The 17,073-nt window shown below is 29.6% G+C and overlaps 2 protein-coding genes across 2 annotated transcripts; both read right to left on the reverse strand.

Annotated features, from left to right (window-relative positions):
* Window positions 1–2,176: 2,176 nt before the first annotated feature.
* Window positions 2,177–9,731, reverse strand: LOC146881892 (uncharacterized). Its single transcript, XM_085669389.1, has 12 exons — window positions 9,621–9,731; window positions 9,408–9,534; window positions 7,759–7,863; window positions 7,571–7,645; window positions 7,398–7,469; window positions 7,044–7,211; window positions 6,852–6,947; window positions 6,722–6,775; window positions 6,201–6,639; window positions 5,202–6,130; window positions 3,907–5,124; window positions 2,177–3,837 (listed from the first exon to the last, which is right to left on the reverse strand). The coding sequence occupies exons 1-12, from the start codon at window positions 9,729–9,731 to the stop codon at window positions 2,177–2,179; spliced, it is 5,055 nt and encodes a 1,684-aa protein (XP_085525515.1).
* A 2,492-nt stretch (window positions 9,732–12,223) lies between these two features.
* On the reverse strand, window positions 12,224–14,838 carry LOC114181510 (uncharacterized). The gene is made up of 11 exons (XM_085669390.1): window positions 14,680–14,838; window positions 14,298–14,565; window positions 14,118–14,214; window positions 13,898–14,019; window positions 13,740–13,824; window positions 13,523–13,655; window positions 13,282–13,436; window positions 13,071–13,191; window positions 12,746–12,925; window positions 12,582–12,659; window positions 12,224–12,514 (listed from the first exon to the last, which is right to left on the reverse strand). Exons 1-11 carry the CDS (start codon window positions 14,836–14,838, stop codon window positions 12,224–12,226), a joined length of 1,689 nt encoding a protein of 562 aa, XP_085525516.1.
* Between the last annotated feature and the right edge of the window lie 2,235 nt (window positions 14,839–17,073).

Genomic DNA, 17,073 nt, shown 5'->3' on the forward strand with positions numbered 1-17,073 from the left:
TTAAACGAATGCAACTCTAGTAATTTTTACAGAAAAAATGATATTTTGACTATTAAATTTTGACAACTTTCTCTTACAACATGAGATGTCATCTTCTAAATGATTTTGAAATATTGAGAATGAAAAAATAAAAAAGTGGAAAACTACTTAGAAGATGTCATTTAAGGTTGTAAGAGAAAGTTGTCAAAATTTAGTAATTAAAAAATCATTTTCCATTTTTATAAGTTTAAAAGGATCAGAGTGTGTCAGTTGCCTTTGTTTTTTACTAGTTTTTTGACCCGTGCAATGCACGGGATTATTTATAATAATTATCATGAATTATATATTTTAAACAAAATTTCAAAAACCATTTATTATAAACAATTATATTGTAATATAACAAAGTTCAATATTCATAATTGATGAAGTACAAAAATATATTGTCATATAACAAAGTTGAATGACCATAATTCATCAACATTCAAACATTATCGTTAATCTAATCACAACAACAACCATTCACGAATACTTCAACATTTGATTCAATGAAATCATTGTCTACTTGAAAGACAACAATATCTCCTTCTTTTAATTCATTTTCAGAACAAAATAACCTCCAACCTTGACCAATCTTTGTTGAACTTCGTTGTTTGTTGGATATTAGTATTTTGCAATTCGCTATAGTTTTAGGCCCTATAAGAAAGACGTCTTCTACCTTGACCTCCCGAATAAAGTTGGCAAACTTTGATGGCAAATCCTACATCATTAAAACGTTTATTGTTAGCATAATTATTTGAATTTAATTATAGTAATAAGCATAATAATAAATAAGAAGGAATATACCAAGTGACTTGCTTTGCTTTGATACTTTGACAATTTCACTGAAAATATAGATCTTGTATTTTGATGAGTAATACGGTTCATAAATGTTGTCCAACTTGTTCGTGTACATCCACCTTTAAACACTGTTAGGTGAAATAAACAATTTCCCAAATACTGAAACTGGATGTGAGAATCACTTTGAATTTGATACAAATTTCTCATATTAAACCAACCTTCAGTGATCCTTGGGTTATCTGAATCCATGTTATAGGTAACTGTTGTGGTGATACCATTTACATCTACCAAGTGCCACTGTGGGCCTAATTCGTGTGCATAACCAACAACAAAGTGTCGATCAACAAACAAAAATGGCTACAAAAAATAACAATAAAGACATTATGAATATTTTTTCTGCAATAACCGAATGAAAAACAAAACATATATAAGTTGTCAACAGACTTATATATCAACAAAAAATATATTTATTTATAACAGACGTTGATAAAAATTGAAAAAATTCTGGACATTCAAATAATAAAGAAACCTAAGTGAGAGGTGCAGTACATACGTTATGAATAGAGAATACTGTGAACCACATACAACAGAACATCTGAATGCAGGGTAATAGATCTAAATTTTTAAAATTGAAGACAAACCTTAGAGAATATGTAGATGGTGTTGAACTTCCAAAGTATTCTTCTCTGATGTTGGGTTTGGTCCATTTCCAATCTTGTAATTGCAGAGAAATGGAGGTTGAAATGTAGTGTTGAGTGAAGGATGTGTATGAAATGGTAAAGTGAAAGTTGTGAAGTGCAAACATAGATAAAATAGAGAACATTGTCACGTGCAAACAGTGTCAACAAATTTAAAATTGTTATTGTTCACTGTCAGTAAAGTAACAGATAAAATAAAGTATAGAAGTTACAGGTAAAGTAACAGCAAAAATATATAATTCAGATTCTTTAACAGCAAAAATATATAATTCAGATTCTTTATGTCAATTCGGATTCAGTAACACCCAAGCACATGTATGTAGATATTTAAAGTAACAAATAACAATTGAAAACCAACATATATATATAACTAATAGAAGAAACAATAGTGTATTAATATATAAGAAGCATTACTGGAATGCAAAGAAGTAGGTCTTGGAAAAAAATTATAAACAATGAAAGTGTGAAAACATTTATAAATCACTATAAATTATACAGTTCTAATCTGCATGAACTGTAATGTTCACCAAAAATTGTATATGGACCCCAAATATAAAGTAATATGCACCAATTGTAATCTGCAAGGTAAAAATTAAATACAGTTAAATGTAAAATAATTGAAAAATTTTAAGAATTATATAAAAGTAATTTGTATACCTTTATCAAAGATTTTCAAAGATTTCTTTGTAAACCACATTTGTAGTTGTAGTGGTTACTTTTCCATCTTCATCCAGAATTAAGATTTTTAGTCCTTTCTTTGATGTGACTCTAGAAACTGCTACGTACAATTGTCCATGAGTAAAAACTGGGCGAGGAAGATAAAGTCCAACTTTAGAAAGAGTTTGACCTTGGCTTTTGTTTATTGTCATCGCAAAGCATAAGGATATTGGAAATTGCCTCCTTTGAAATTTGAACGGAATGCTGGAATCAGAAGGTGTCAAGTTCATTCTTGGTATGAATATTTTGTCACCAACGTTTTTGCCAGTTATTACTGTAGCAGAGATAACATTCTTTCCCAAATCATTAACTTGCAACCTTGTACCATTGCACAAACCATTTGCTTGATCAATGTTTCTTAAAAGCATAATTGGTACGCCAACTTTCAATTTAATCCTATGATTTGGAATTCCTGAACATTTAATATCATTTAGAAACTCTTGAGTAAACCACTCACCTTGAATTTCTTGATCATCATCAGATTGGCAAGAAGTGTCTGAACTTAAATAAACTTTTTCTTCACCAGGAATCAATGATAAAATGAAGTCATTTACTTGTTCAACACTATCAATTGTAGGGCAAAGTATTGCACCATCATCAAAGAATCCAGGAGTCATGATATTTTCAATTAGACCACCATAAACAAATTTGACTAAAGAAAGTAAAGGTGTTTCACTTTCCTGAATTAGAAGATCTGCTGGTATTGAAAGGTTGGCTTCACCACTTTCATTCAAATTCATATTTCCATCTCCAATTTTAAGAATCCAATTAGCAAATTCTTTTATATCTTTTGCACTTTCATTTGAAGTAGCAGTCTTTAACCTCATGTTTTGTGATAGCTTAAGAACTGTACAATATTGCCACAAATCAGAATAGTTAATTGATGAGTTGACAATATCATACCTTGATCCCTTTCTAACTACTGGCAAGATTTGTCTAAAATCATCGCCCAAGACCACCACCTTTCCACCAAATGGTTTGTCAGCATTATGTTCATTCCTAGCTCTCATAATGTCTCTCAATGTTCTATCAAAAGCTTGAAAGCATAGCTTATTCATCATAGGAGCTTCATCCCATATTATAAGTTTTGCTTCCATCAATAGTTTAGCACGAAGACTTCCTTGATTGATGTTACATGTTGATTCATCATTGATGGCTAATGGTATGCAAAAAGTAGAATGAGCAGTTTTACCTCCAGGAAGCAATAAAGATGCAATGCCACTTGAAGCTACATTAAGGGCAATCATTCCCTTTGCTCTAATAGCAGCTGACAAAAGTTTCCAGAGATATGTTTTTCCAGTACCACCATAACCATATAAGAAAAAGAAATTCCCTACCTCTGAGTTCACTGCTGTCATAATTCTGTTATAAACATGTAGTTGCTCATTAGTGACAGACTGCAATAGAGATTGATGTAGCTTCTCCATTTGTTCTTTATCATAATTCATTTCATCAACAATGAACCTGTTCTGAAATTTGAATGAATTTGAAAGATCAGGTTGAGGAAGGCAACTATAATCTGATAAAGCTCGCCCATTTGAATTTAGAAGTTCTTGTACTTCTAATAAGCAAAGATTGTGTAAATCATGCTCTTCAATTTGAAAATCTACAAAATAGAATATGTAATTAATACCTAATTATGGAAAAAACAGTGTACAATAATTGAATTTAGTACCTGGTATGTTCAAGTCTTTTCTTTTTTGATATAGGATGCCATCTGCAAGTAAAGTCCAAGTTGCATCCCAAACAACATTTGGCTTAGACATTGTATTCATCATTAACAAAGCAACAAATAACCTTCTAAGTTGATTTCCAGATGCAAGATGGCTAGCCTCTTTAATGCCATCAATGAATTCTTTGTCATCTGCCAATAATCCTAATTCTTGGCAAGCCTCTTGGTAAGTGGAGAATGTTTTACCATTAATTGTCTTTATACTATCATGATCAATACAACCTTTTTGTTTTGTTAGTAAGATTCTCATGTAGTAGCATTCACCTGATCCTGGAGGAACATATGTTAGTCGACCAATACTATAACCTTGCTTTCTTGGTTTCCATTGTTTTTGTTGAGGCATCCAAACAAACTTTGTTGGAAATTCAGCATAGGTCAAGTTTCTACCTTCCTCAAATTTTTTGTTAGCTTCAAACCAAGCTAAGAACATGGTGTTCATATTCTCATTCCTATGGAATACATCATCAATTCGATCATCATCTTTAAACAAAACTGGTTGTTGATCTTGTAAGTGAAAAGTTAACCGTTGAACAGCTGGCCACCGATGATGGATATCAAAACCAAAAATTCGCCAAACTGCTTCACATGCAGATAAATATCTACAATCATAGTATCTTTTTATCTCATCGACAATACGCATCTCTGTACATTCATTTTCCTTGTCTGTAATTTTAATTGTTGCTTTATCAGGACCTTTGTTTACATATTTGAACAAATACTTAATTGAGTTGGATTTGTTGCAATATTCTGTGTTAACATGAGCTTGATAACGCATTAACAAAAGAGGACTATATGGCACCACATTTGCATTACCTAATTTATGTCCATTTTTCAACACAAATAAACCATCATCTCTACGTCTATATACAGGATATCCATCTTCATCAATTGTAGTTGAATGTCTAAATTTTTTAGGAAAAAATTTAGAACACCGACCTTCTTTCATACATGGCGAGTTGAATCTAGCAGCTCCGCAAGGACCATGTATCATATATGTTTGAACAGCTTTTGAAAGTTTAGGATAGAGATCTGGATGAGGAAGTTCAGCAGAGATAACTTGATCTATATGCTTTGCATTTTCTAACTTGTTAGAGTCACTCAACCATAGTAATATATGAGCATGTGGCAGACCTCTCTTCTGAAATTCAACAGTATACATACCTAAATTTGTAAAATAATTATTAGAGAAAACAATAGGCAGAAAAGAAAAATAAATTAAGAAAATTAAAATTGTATACCTGCATTGACTTTGCCAAAGAAATGATTCTTCTTGAAATCTGTCATCATTTGGTCTAATTTCATTTTAAAAACTCTGCAAACTATGTCTGGCCTATCTGAAGCAGTTAATCCTCTTGATTTGACAAAATCAACAATTTCAGGCCAATTTACATTACATGTGATTGTTATAAACAAATCTGGATAGCCATACCTCTTACAAATTGCCATAGCATCTTGGCAATTATTGAACATGTATCTCATACCACCTGTAAATGAAGCTGGAAGAACAATACGCTTACCAATGGAAGAAGGATCAGTTTCACCTTTGTTAACAGCTTCTTGTAACCCATTCAGAATATGTGAACGAATGAGTTTTTGATTATTTCGTATAAAAGACAACCTTTGGGATTCAATCATGGTGTATGTATCCACTAAAAACTGTTGAAACAATCTACGTGAATTTACAACATTACCAAATTCCACCTTTCTCTCTTGTATTCTGAAAGCAATGAATTCTCGTAAAGAAATGCAAATTCTTTTTCTACTTTGTCCATATTTTTGACAATCTCTAATTGGAATATCCTCTTGATAACCATCCTCTCCGTATGGGAAAATTAAAGGATATTGAAGAGGAATGAAACATGTGTGTGTTTCATGTAGTCTTGTTAATTGACCAGAAACTTTCTTGACAATGATGTCCCTTCCTACATCTAAGGTGCTCAAATCACCAACAATCAATGCTGCCACTTCATCTGCTACTGGTGTATTATATACTCTAGGATCCTTAAAGCGATGTCTAAATAACCTCAATCCAAAATCTGATTGTTCATCATCATGTATAAAATCTCTTACTCTTCTGAATGTTTGAGCAAGTACATTGTGTTTGTCAATCATTTTCTTCAATTCTTCGATCAATGATTTATCAAATATGGATTGCTGACTATCAGACCTGAAAAAGTAAATATTAGTCAATTATATGCCAATGATGGCTAAAACATAAAGAAACTATTTAAACATACCCAAAGTGACTAACTCTGTTGCTTGTTTCATTTTCTGTGTCATAAATATATAGTTGCGCAAATTTGGGATTTGATCCTTTTTCGGGCAATAAACTTCCAATGCGATGGTAATTTTGACCACTAAGAATAAATTGAGGAGGACCTGATCCATCGTTGATTGAGGAATGGATCTTAGCACCAATGGATGTAAATGAGAACATGTTGTTGTAACTTCTTATGTAATGTAAGAAATTCTGGCTTGTACTGTCTTCTCCTTTTAACAACTTTTGAAGCAATTGTGGAGGTTTCTTCAACAATGGAAGTTGTACTTTTCCCTTTTGACAACAAAGAGAGAAATCAACTTGTTTTAATCTTTTGCATTTATCAGATCTTTCTTCGTACCACAGTTGAGCTTGACAATAGGGACACTCAAGTGAACACTCCCCAACATCAACATTTCCTAATTACATAAAAAACATATATGTCAGTAATTAAATAACATTTATACTTAAATATCAGAACACTAAAAAGTATTGTTTCACCTTGAATTTCAGCTTTTGAATACAAATCAGATTTGAAATGTCCAATTATGTTATCTGAAAGAAGAAGAATGTATTTATTATTTAAAAAACAATTTAAATAAAAAAACACAAAGTATTTATTATTGATTACCATCATTTTCATCTTCTTCAGAATTATTGTCAAAATCCAATATCTTCGAAATAGATCTAATAGCCTGCTCCCGAGAAGGCTGACAGAATTGTAAACCTTTAACAAAAATTGAAATTAATATTAGGAAGCTGAATTTTTAACAATTACAGAAATTAAAGTAATGAAATGAATTTTGTTTATATTATAAATTACCAGGACTTTGGTGTTGTTGAACATAAAAAGGATTGACAACTTCAGAAAAACCAGAAGAATTTAGTGAAGCATGACTGGAGCTGGTACCCACAATTTCTTTAGGTAACAGTTCTGTATTAAAGACATTGATTTTGCTTCTTCCAATAGGACAATCAAATTGAACAATACCTGCAAGTACATCCATAAATTAATGAACTAAATATTATTTATATAGGTGATTTTGTAATTCTGTTATTAATTTAATTTATCATTCAAATATAATTTTAGATAGTAAAATATATTAGTGGTATATATTAAAGCACTAATATATTAAGAGAAAAGCATTAAAAAAATTAATATATTTTTCATTTGTACCTTTGTTGTTACTGTTGCTGTTTTGCAAAATTGGAGCATTGGTAGATCCAATTGATGTAGAACCATGAGATTCTGATAAGAGAGGTAGTAATAGAAAAATTTACTATGAAAGAAATTCAATTGAAGATTTCATAATAATAGATATATAAAGAATTAGATATGAAAGAAATTACTTTTATATTCCAACTTGTGATTTATAATAAGTTTCCTTCTTCTTCTTGCAGCTTTCCCATTATTTTGTTCAAGTTCTGAAAAATGCAGTTAAAAAAAGGATTATGAAATGAATTTAAAGATGAAACCAATTAATTATGGGTGTTAATTGTATAATATGCATTAAAAATAAATTAAAAAACAAACTTACCACAATATGTCAACTCGGAAAGTGGCTTTCTAATAGTGGATTGAATTCTTTTATTCTGCACGTCTATCTCTTCACTTGAATCTGGTGTAACATTTTCTTTGGATACTGGTAGAATAGTTAAAAAGTCCAATGAGAAAGTATAGAAGTTGACATGTCAAACGAATGCATTAATAAAGATTTGTGTTAGTGCAATCAATGGATTCAGATTTCTGAATGAAATGAAAAATAGTTTGATAACAATGAATGCAGTAATAAATTTGTTGGATGAAATGTATAGTGAAATGAAATGAGCTCCAAAAAATGAAGAAACTTAAAAATGCAATGTGAGAAACATAAAAATATTGAACCTGTGAACTTCATCAAGGTATTGGATAAATTTTGTGGGATAATGTTCTTCCTTTTTCTTCTTCCATTTGTTGAATCCATTTTGTTGTGATAATGTTCAAAGTGTGCAGAAGTTATGCATTGTATTGTGGTATTATGGTGTTTTACAAATTCATTACATGTTGGAGGAAGATTTAAAATTACAAATAGAAAACTAATAACAAAAACAATTCATTGCACTGTGAAGAAAGTAAAGCAGAGAGGAAGAAAAAACCTATTAGTATATGTAGGCACATTTTTAGTATTCAACCAACATTCTTCCTGATGATTCAGGTACTGTCAGTACAATGTTTTGACAAAAAAGAACAAACATGTCATTGATATGGAAATATCAGAACTGAACAAATAAATCAAAATTTGGAAAAGCGTACCTTTTGAAAAAGATTTGATCTGCAAAGTCCAAATTGATGATTTGCAGACAATGCAAAGCCTCATTTCAGAATGTGGATCTGTGATATATGTCCTTTTTTGCCAAGCACAAAAGTACTCTGCTTTGTAATAGTCAACCATTCAAGTAAAATGCAACTACTAAAGAAAGGCCAAAAGAAAATAATTTTATTGTTTTCAAGTTTAGAAATGAAAAAAAATTTCGAAGAAATTAAATTTTAATTAAAATACTTGTAAGAGAGTTCAAAATTAAATGGGTTTTTAAGTTTTCATAGTTACTATATTAATAAAAAACAATTTGAATAAATTTTGCAACAAATATTAAAAAAAAAATTGTAAAGAAATTAATAAAATCTTTTGAAAATTATATTCTGTTAGTATGCCCAATTATTAGTACTGTACAATATGAAGTTCGCTTCTTTATTAAAATGAAAACAATGAAATATTTTAACATATTTGAATTCTTATCATAATCATTTCAAATTATTTATAGTATCGGATATGTAAATTTATTTTATAAAATCATTACTTAAATAAAATATGTATTACGAAAATAATTAAAATATAAAACGTGACGATAATTAAATTCGGTTAAATACTTTTAGATATGGCTTCTAATTATTAGAAGCAACAAAAAAAGGATGCTAAAACTATTACAAACAAAATTAAACCAAACTACTTTCAAAGTTCTTCGAAAAAACATACATAATATAAATAGTAAACTAAAAGAAAAGTGCAATATTAGAAATTGCATTCTTTGTGGACGTATACTTTGATCTTCTTCTTTTTCATTTTTTTGTCCGCTAGAAACACCAGAATATCTCCTTCTTCCAAACGATTGAATGTGCAGAAGTACTTCCATCCCTTCCCAATCTTACTTGACTTCTTTGGTGTATTACGGAGCAGAAGTTTACATTGAACAATGAAGGTATTGTTACGTGCCTGCAATTCCAACCTCCTCAATCTACGTTTACGAACATAATCTGCAAAGTCAGATTGGAGGTCCTGAAAAAAGAACAAAATAAGAACACAAATACAAATATATAAAGAAAACAAAATATATAACCAAAATAATAAAATTAAAAGTTCACCAGATGGCTTCCTTTGCATTGAGATTTTGACAATTTGACTCTAAAGAGATGTTTTTTTCGCAACCGAATTAGGTTTGAAAGAAATTTGGCACCAGTTGATATTGTAGACATGTTAGGGAATACAGTGATGTGGAAGGTAGAATTGCCAACATATTTAAATACAATTTGATGGATATGTTGCATTTTATAAAAAACTCGTAGGCTATACCAACCATCCGTGAGAACGGGATGATTCAAATCCATATTAAAGCTTAAATGATGTTGATTCCCTTCAATATCTTCCAAGTGCCAAACGGGTCCTAATTCGTCACCAAAAATAGCGAAAAATATTGGATCAACATGTCCAAACTCCTAATGAGACAAAAAACAGATAGAAAGGTCAAAAAGATGAATAAGACAAATATGAAACTGATGATGAAAGCATAACTATTAAAATACAGGAATAAAAACATGCATGGGTGATGTAAAACTGATAAAAACAAAGAACAGAAAAGTAGTCAATTTGAATGGTTACTGGAAAAAGATGACATCTTTAGAAGAAAACAATAGTAAGTCAGAGTTCAAACAAAGTAAAAATATAAGTTGTGTTATAAAAGACAAAAAAGGTGGACATAGATGATAAATGCATAAAAAACAGTAGTTTTAACTGATTTCAACGATTATTGAAGAAAGATGACATTTTCATAACAAAAAATAAAATGAAGTAAGTTTAACATACATGAAGCATGGGAAACAAATAGAAAAAAACGACCTTTGAAGGATTATTGCAGAAAGTTTGAATTTTTATAAAGAAAATCGATAATAAGTAATATTGTGTAAAAAGTGATGACATAAAAACATGTTTTTGAACGATTGTGAAGTAGATATTGTGAAATAGACGTACCTGATTATGAACAAAATGAAACGTGGTGAACCTTCCTAAAGTTTTTCTGGCAGTGACACTCAAAGAGGAAGCCATGGAAGCAAGTGTAGAGGAGTTAGCTTTCTTTTTCAGTGATTTTGTAAAAACATAAAACTTGATAGTAAATAGGAAAACAGACGGTTATATAGATACTGAAGGTTTTTGAAAATACGAAAAGACTTGATAAAAACATAAAATACGAAAAGACTTGTAATTAAAGAGACAGGTTTTTGAAAATTGAATCATATTTAATAATATTTTTAATTTAATTTTGAGAAAGTAGAAATAACTTTAAAAAAAATTAAGAATTTGAAAGAGTAATAACAGATAAAATTAATATAATAAAGAATTCAGAAAAAAAGTTAATTAATAAAAAAATAAAAGATAATATTCAAGTGAATAAATAGATATGAAAAGACTTTTAATTAAAATTAATTAATAAAAGAATAAAAGAAGGCTTTTTCAAAATTCACTGCTACTTAAAAAAATTTTAAAATTAATTTTGAGAAAGTATAAATAAAAAGAAATTATTAAATAAAAACAAATAAGAAGTTGGCAGAGTAATAGCACATAAAAATAATATAATAAAAGATTAATAAAAGAACAAAACTTAATGATTAAGAAAAATAAAAATCAACTTTTATCCTTTAAATGAAAAGTTACAAATGTTTTTTGATTTGTTAATAAATCCAAAAACATTAAATAATTTTTTTATGTTACGAAAACAATAATGTAGTTCAAAAATATACATAGATAAAAACTTAGTGAATTTGATGTAGCTAGCATCATAATATAGTTGACATTAAAAATAATATCAAAACTTCGACATTAGGCTAGCAATATATAATAAATTTTAAAAATAAGCATATACAACAAAATGTATATAAATTTAAAGAAATCTATTTAAAAAAGGTAAACAAATATTCAAAATAAAGGATTTTTTATAAAAACAAACAAAAGGAAAAACCTATGCTAAAATTAATTAATTTAATGTAGCTAGCATGATTATGGTGTTGACAATGACAAATTATATCAACACACTTTGATTCAGCTAGCAAATTTTGAAAGAAAAAATAGAGTATAGAATTAAAAATAAGCATGAAATGTATTCATAATTAAATTAAAACATAGTTGAAGTAATATTGTTTTCAAAATAACAACCAAAGACAAACAGAAAATAATGTTCATGAGTACAAATACATAGATAAAAACTTAGTGAATTTGATGTAGCTAGCATCATAATGTAGTTGATATTAAAAATAATATCAAAACTTCGACATTAGGCTAGCAATATATACTAAATTTTAAAAATAAGCATATACAACAAAATGTATATAAATTTAAAGAAATCTATTTAAAAAAGGTAAGCAAATATTCAAAATAAAGGATTTTTTATAAACCAAAACAAAAGGAAAAACCTATGCAAAAATTAATTAATTTAATGTAGCTAGCATGATTATGGTGTTGACAATGTCAAATTATATCAACACACTTTGATTCAGCTAGCAAATTTTTAAAGAAAAAATAGAGTACAGAATTAAAAATAAGCATCAAATCTATTCATAATTAAATTAAAACATAGTTGAATTAATATTGTTTTCAAAATAACAACCACAGACAAACAGGAAATAATGGTCATGAGTACAAATACATAACAGCAGCAAATGTTTTTCAAAAAATAACATAAGAAACATAAAGTCTATCACTTTTCAATCTTTATATTCTTCTTCAACATCTTCACTGGAATCTTCTTGTTTTCTTGAACCATAGATCGACTTTGTCTTTTAAGTACTGGAACAGGTGGTTGAGTACCCAAATCAAGATTGTCCAGATGAGATGATTCTTTGCGGGTTAACTCATGAATTTGAACATCAATTACATTTTTATTTTTCAAGGATTCTTCGGGAGGAACATGGGTTGATACTATATTGTTCAAATGATCACTTAGAGTCTCAAGATCATTTGATTCTTCTGTGAATTTGATCAACAAATCCTAAAAAAACAAAAGATTAGAATATACCAAGCTTTACAAAATAAGTAAAATTGTAATCTTCAACTACCTTTGCAATGGAATCAGGTGAGAGTTGATTTGTTGGCTCATTTAATTTGGTTTCTTCTTCATTTGCAGAGTATAGATCCTAAAAATTGTATAAAATATTAATAATGATAAAATTTAAGAAAAAATTAGGCTAACACCTGAAAAAAAATAGAAAAATAAACTTACCAAAGACTTAATTTCAACATCAGAAAAGCTTTCAATTACTTTTTCATCCATGCAAACTTTTTTAACTCTGAATGATTGTTCAAATTTGGTATTATAATCATTCTTGCACTCAACTTTGAAGAGATAGGTCTTATCAATTAGGACTTCAAACTCTTTAGGCAAGTCTCCAGCAGCAGTGTTCTATTAAAAAAGCAATTAATATAAATGATGTAAATTAATGTAAAAGCAATAATGAGTAGAATAAGTGCAAACGAAGTACCAAATATAAAACATTTAAGTTAAATGTCAACAATATAAGCAGAAATGATTAGATTAAAAACTTAACCTTGTCTTGCAATTCAAGAATGTCAGAGCATGATTTCTTCAACATTGCACTTGCATCACGATCAAATACAACAAAAGTTGTAGAATCCGTAGCATCAATTACACGAAGTTTCAGTTTAAACCTAAAAAAAACAATAAAGACATTATGAACATTATTAAGTTTTCTTAATATTATATTAATAAAATCATTATGTGAATATTGAAAATATTACCTAGGTGTAACCTTAATGACATGCTTGTTACACTTTTCACAAAAAAACATTTTGGAATCAGGATAAACTGCTTTGTTGCAGATACATGCTGTATACCACCAATCATCATGATCTAGCACATGTTTGATAGTAGCTTTTACTACAAAAGTACTTTCCTGTAAAATTTAGAATATAAAATTATGAAAAAAAATAGTCATTAAATAAAAAAATTTATGTGGAACATAGAGACAAATATTTGAACCTGCTTAAAATCTTTTAGACCTTCAATTGAACTCCTAGGATGCAGCTTAATGAAATCATCTTCTAAGCTAACTTTAGAAGAAGCAAAAAGTTGGGTAAGAGCTTGAGAAGGAGATTCAGTATTATCCCACATCCTACATTAAAAAAATATTTTATATTACAAAGATATACATATATCTATGTATAAACAAAGATGTATGTTATGTATATAGACTTACATTTTTTTCAACTTGGTTGCATCTTCACCATCACAGTTAAAGATAATCTTGGTACAGTTCATACAGTTTTGAATAGAAACTTTATCTACCAAAGATAAAATGTCAAAAAGATTTTTATTCATTAATACAACTGTAATAATGTGGTTTATGTTAGTTACCTTGGAAGGTCTTCACTTTGCAATAATGCAAAGCAATGACAACATGTTGATCCTCTCCAGAGGCCAGAAATGCATTTAACATATCAACATATTGACCAAATAAAGTACACTCCAGTTGCAAACTATTGAATGTTAAAAATAACATCAAAAGAGAAGAAAATGAAATACATGAAGAAAAATAAAAAACAATAAAGAACAAAAACAAATGAAATCTGCTTACCCATCAGCTTCAATAAGGATGACATTCATTTTGGTTTTCTTACCAGCTTTCTCTAGCTCCCTCTCTGTTCCAACAGCAGTAAACATCCCAATCACATCTACAAAAAGAGGAAAAAGAAAGAAAATAAATTAACAAAAAGTTATACAAAAAAATGAAGAAAAATAAGCAAAACATACTTACTAACTAAGTAATCTGTGTCAAAACCATCAGCTATGATGGTTGAAAAAGGGGTGTATGAAGTTGTAGTTTTCGGAACTAAGGTACTTTGCACCATATTGACCTTGGTTCCAAATTGGAAGTTGATCTTATAGGCATGTTTTGTGGTTCTATAAGAACCACCATTACATGAAACACTGAAAGATTGGATGCTGTAAACCTTGTCCTCTTTGATTTCAGACTGGAATTTGTATATCAATGTGCGTCTAACAGATGCATGGATTAGTACACCCTGAAAAAAAAGAGTCATAAATGAAAAAAGAGAAGCACATATGTAAAATTTTGGGTAAAAAAAAATTTAGGAAAAGTCAAAAAATAAAAGTCGTTTATAGTTCAAGGAAGATACCTCTTGGTCTTGAAGAACAATTTCCATGGAAAATGGAGTTTTTCCTTTTGTGTAATCTTCAACAAACCATAACCTTACAACTCTTGCAAGGATATTCCAACTCTCCTTCTCAGGGTTTAGTTCTTCTAAAGAGTGAGTGTGTTTTGGGATAACAGACATGGTTGAAGGAATGAGGAAAATGAGGGAAATCAGAGTAGAGTAGAGTAAGGAATGAAGAAAGGTCTGCAGAAATGTATTTGTACAAAAGAATAGATTGGAAGATCATAAATACAAAACAACAGCATACGCATGCTCTGGTCTTCATTTCACAAATTTAGAAACAATCTGCAAAAGCAAAATCAGATTTTGATACGAAAAAAGATATTTACTGAAACAACACGCAAAGTGTGGTTTAGGTTAAACAAATGGAGTAAAAATTGGGAGAAGTGACTGACAAAAATACGAAGATCACAAAAAAGAACAAAAACTGTTTTTCACATGGCTCAATGTTGTGCAATAAAAGGAAATATGGCAGAAAGCAGTACAAAAAGAAAAACAAAAGTAACTTTAAATGTTGGAAAAGGTTGACAAATCAACGAAAATAGGAAATAAAGATCTGATTTCAATATACCACTAATGAAAAAAGTAAGGGAATGCAATAGGCCACAAAAATATATTTTTAACACTATAGTATGGAAGATCTTTGAATCAAACAAAGAACATCAGACATCACAAAATCAATAACAAAGAAAGACATGTTTCTCAGTTAATAGAAACCAATAAAACATGAAATAGGCGACAAAAATAGATTTTAAAAACTGTAATATGGAATATCTTTGAATGAACGATAAAACAAAAAAATAAATCAATAAAACAAATTCATAAATAATTCATAAAGAATCAACAACAAATTATGTTATGAAATAAAATGGCAACAGATTCTGCATTTAAAGTTGAGGGACGATAAGATGAAGCTCAAACTTCTTCATCAGGCATAACAAAATCAATAACAAAGAAAGACATGTTTAATGAAAAAACATGAATTAAACAATTACACAATACAACATATTAAAGGAATTCCTTTGATTAAAACATATTCTCCTCAGCAGTGGAGAAAAAGAAATTTGATCAACAACTGGAATACGTAGTGGACGTCAGGATGAAGTTATCTTATTAGAGTTAATGAAGGAATGAACCCAAAAACAACCTACATAAACAAAAAAAAAAACAAAAAAATTAGTTACAAAAACATAACAGATTTATGAAGTAACATAAAATATAAAATTAACAAAAAAATGAAATATACCTCAAATTTTGGGGTTCGAATTAAGCAAACCTGAAATGGTGGGATTTGTTAAGAAGTGAAGCAACTTTCTCAGTTAATAGAAACCAATAAAACATGCAATAGGCAACATATCAGATTGAAATGGTAGGGTTTGAGTCTGATTCAACAGAGAAATCGAGAGGTTTTCAAAAGGTACAGAACCACAAAAAAAATCTACACAAAGAAAAATATGAGTAAGAAAGGAAAAATTAGGGTTTCAAATTAAAAGTGAAGAGATAAAAGTTATTACCAAAGAGCGATGGAGAGCGTTTGACGCGGTGTGAGAGAGATGGGCGCACAGAAGAACAGAAACAATCTACAGAAACAAAACAAACCAAAAAAAGAGTTAGAAGACAACAAAATTGATGTAAACCAATTTGGATTCACTGAGTCTAAGAACAAAAAATTAGGGTTTGAGGATCGCGTTTCAGGCGGCGTCAAAGAGCTGGCTAGGGTTTGATGACGCAGAAAGGGGGAGAGTGCGATTCCCATGGAGAGCGTTTCATGCGGCACAAAAGAGGACATGGTTTCATGAAAGGGAATCGTGGACTGAAAAAAAATATCGAATGAAGTTCAGAAAGAACAGGGGTGGATCGCGTTTGTGCAGGAAGAGCGTCTGAAGCAAAAAAACCATCTACACAAACAAAAAAAAAACAAAAAATTAGTTAAAAGCAAAAAAAATTGATGTTAACCCTAAAACAGTACGAATCGAGAGAATCGTGAACACAAGAAAAATGTCGAATGAAGTTCACAAAGAAAAGAGGTGGATCGCGTTTCTGCAGGAAGAGCGTCTGAAGCAAAAAAACCATCTACACAAACAAAACAAACCAAAAAATTAGTTAAAAGCAGAAAAAATTGATGTTAACCCTAAAACAGTACGAATCGAGAGAATCGTGAACAGAAAAAAAAATGTCGAATGAAGTTCAGAAAGAAAAGAGGTGGATCGCGTTTGTGCAGGAAGAGCGTCTGAAGCAAAAAAACCATCTACACAAACAAAACAAACCAAAAAATTAGTTAGAAGCAAAAAAATTGATGTTAACCCTAAAACAATACGAATCGAGAGAATCGTCGAGATGGTTGGACGCGGCAAA

Source organism: Vigna unguiculata, chromosome 11 (genome assembly GCF_037176805.1).
Source record: "Vigna unguiculata cultivar grain cowpea cultivar isolate G323 ecotype 2 chromosome 11, ASM3717680v1, whole genome shotgun sequence".
Classification (NCBI taxonomy): Eukaryota; Viridiplantae; Streptophyta; class Magnoliopsida; order Fabales; family Fabaceae; genus Vigna; species Vigna unguiculata.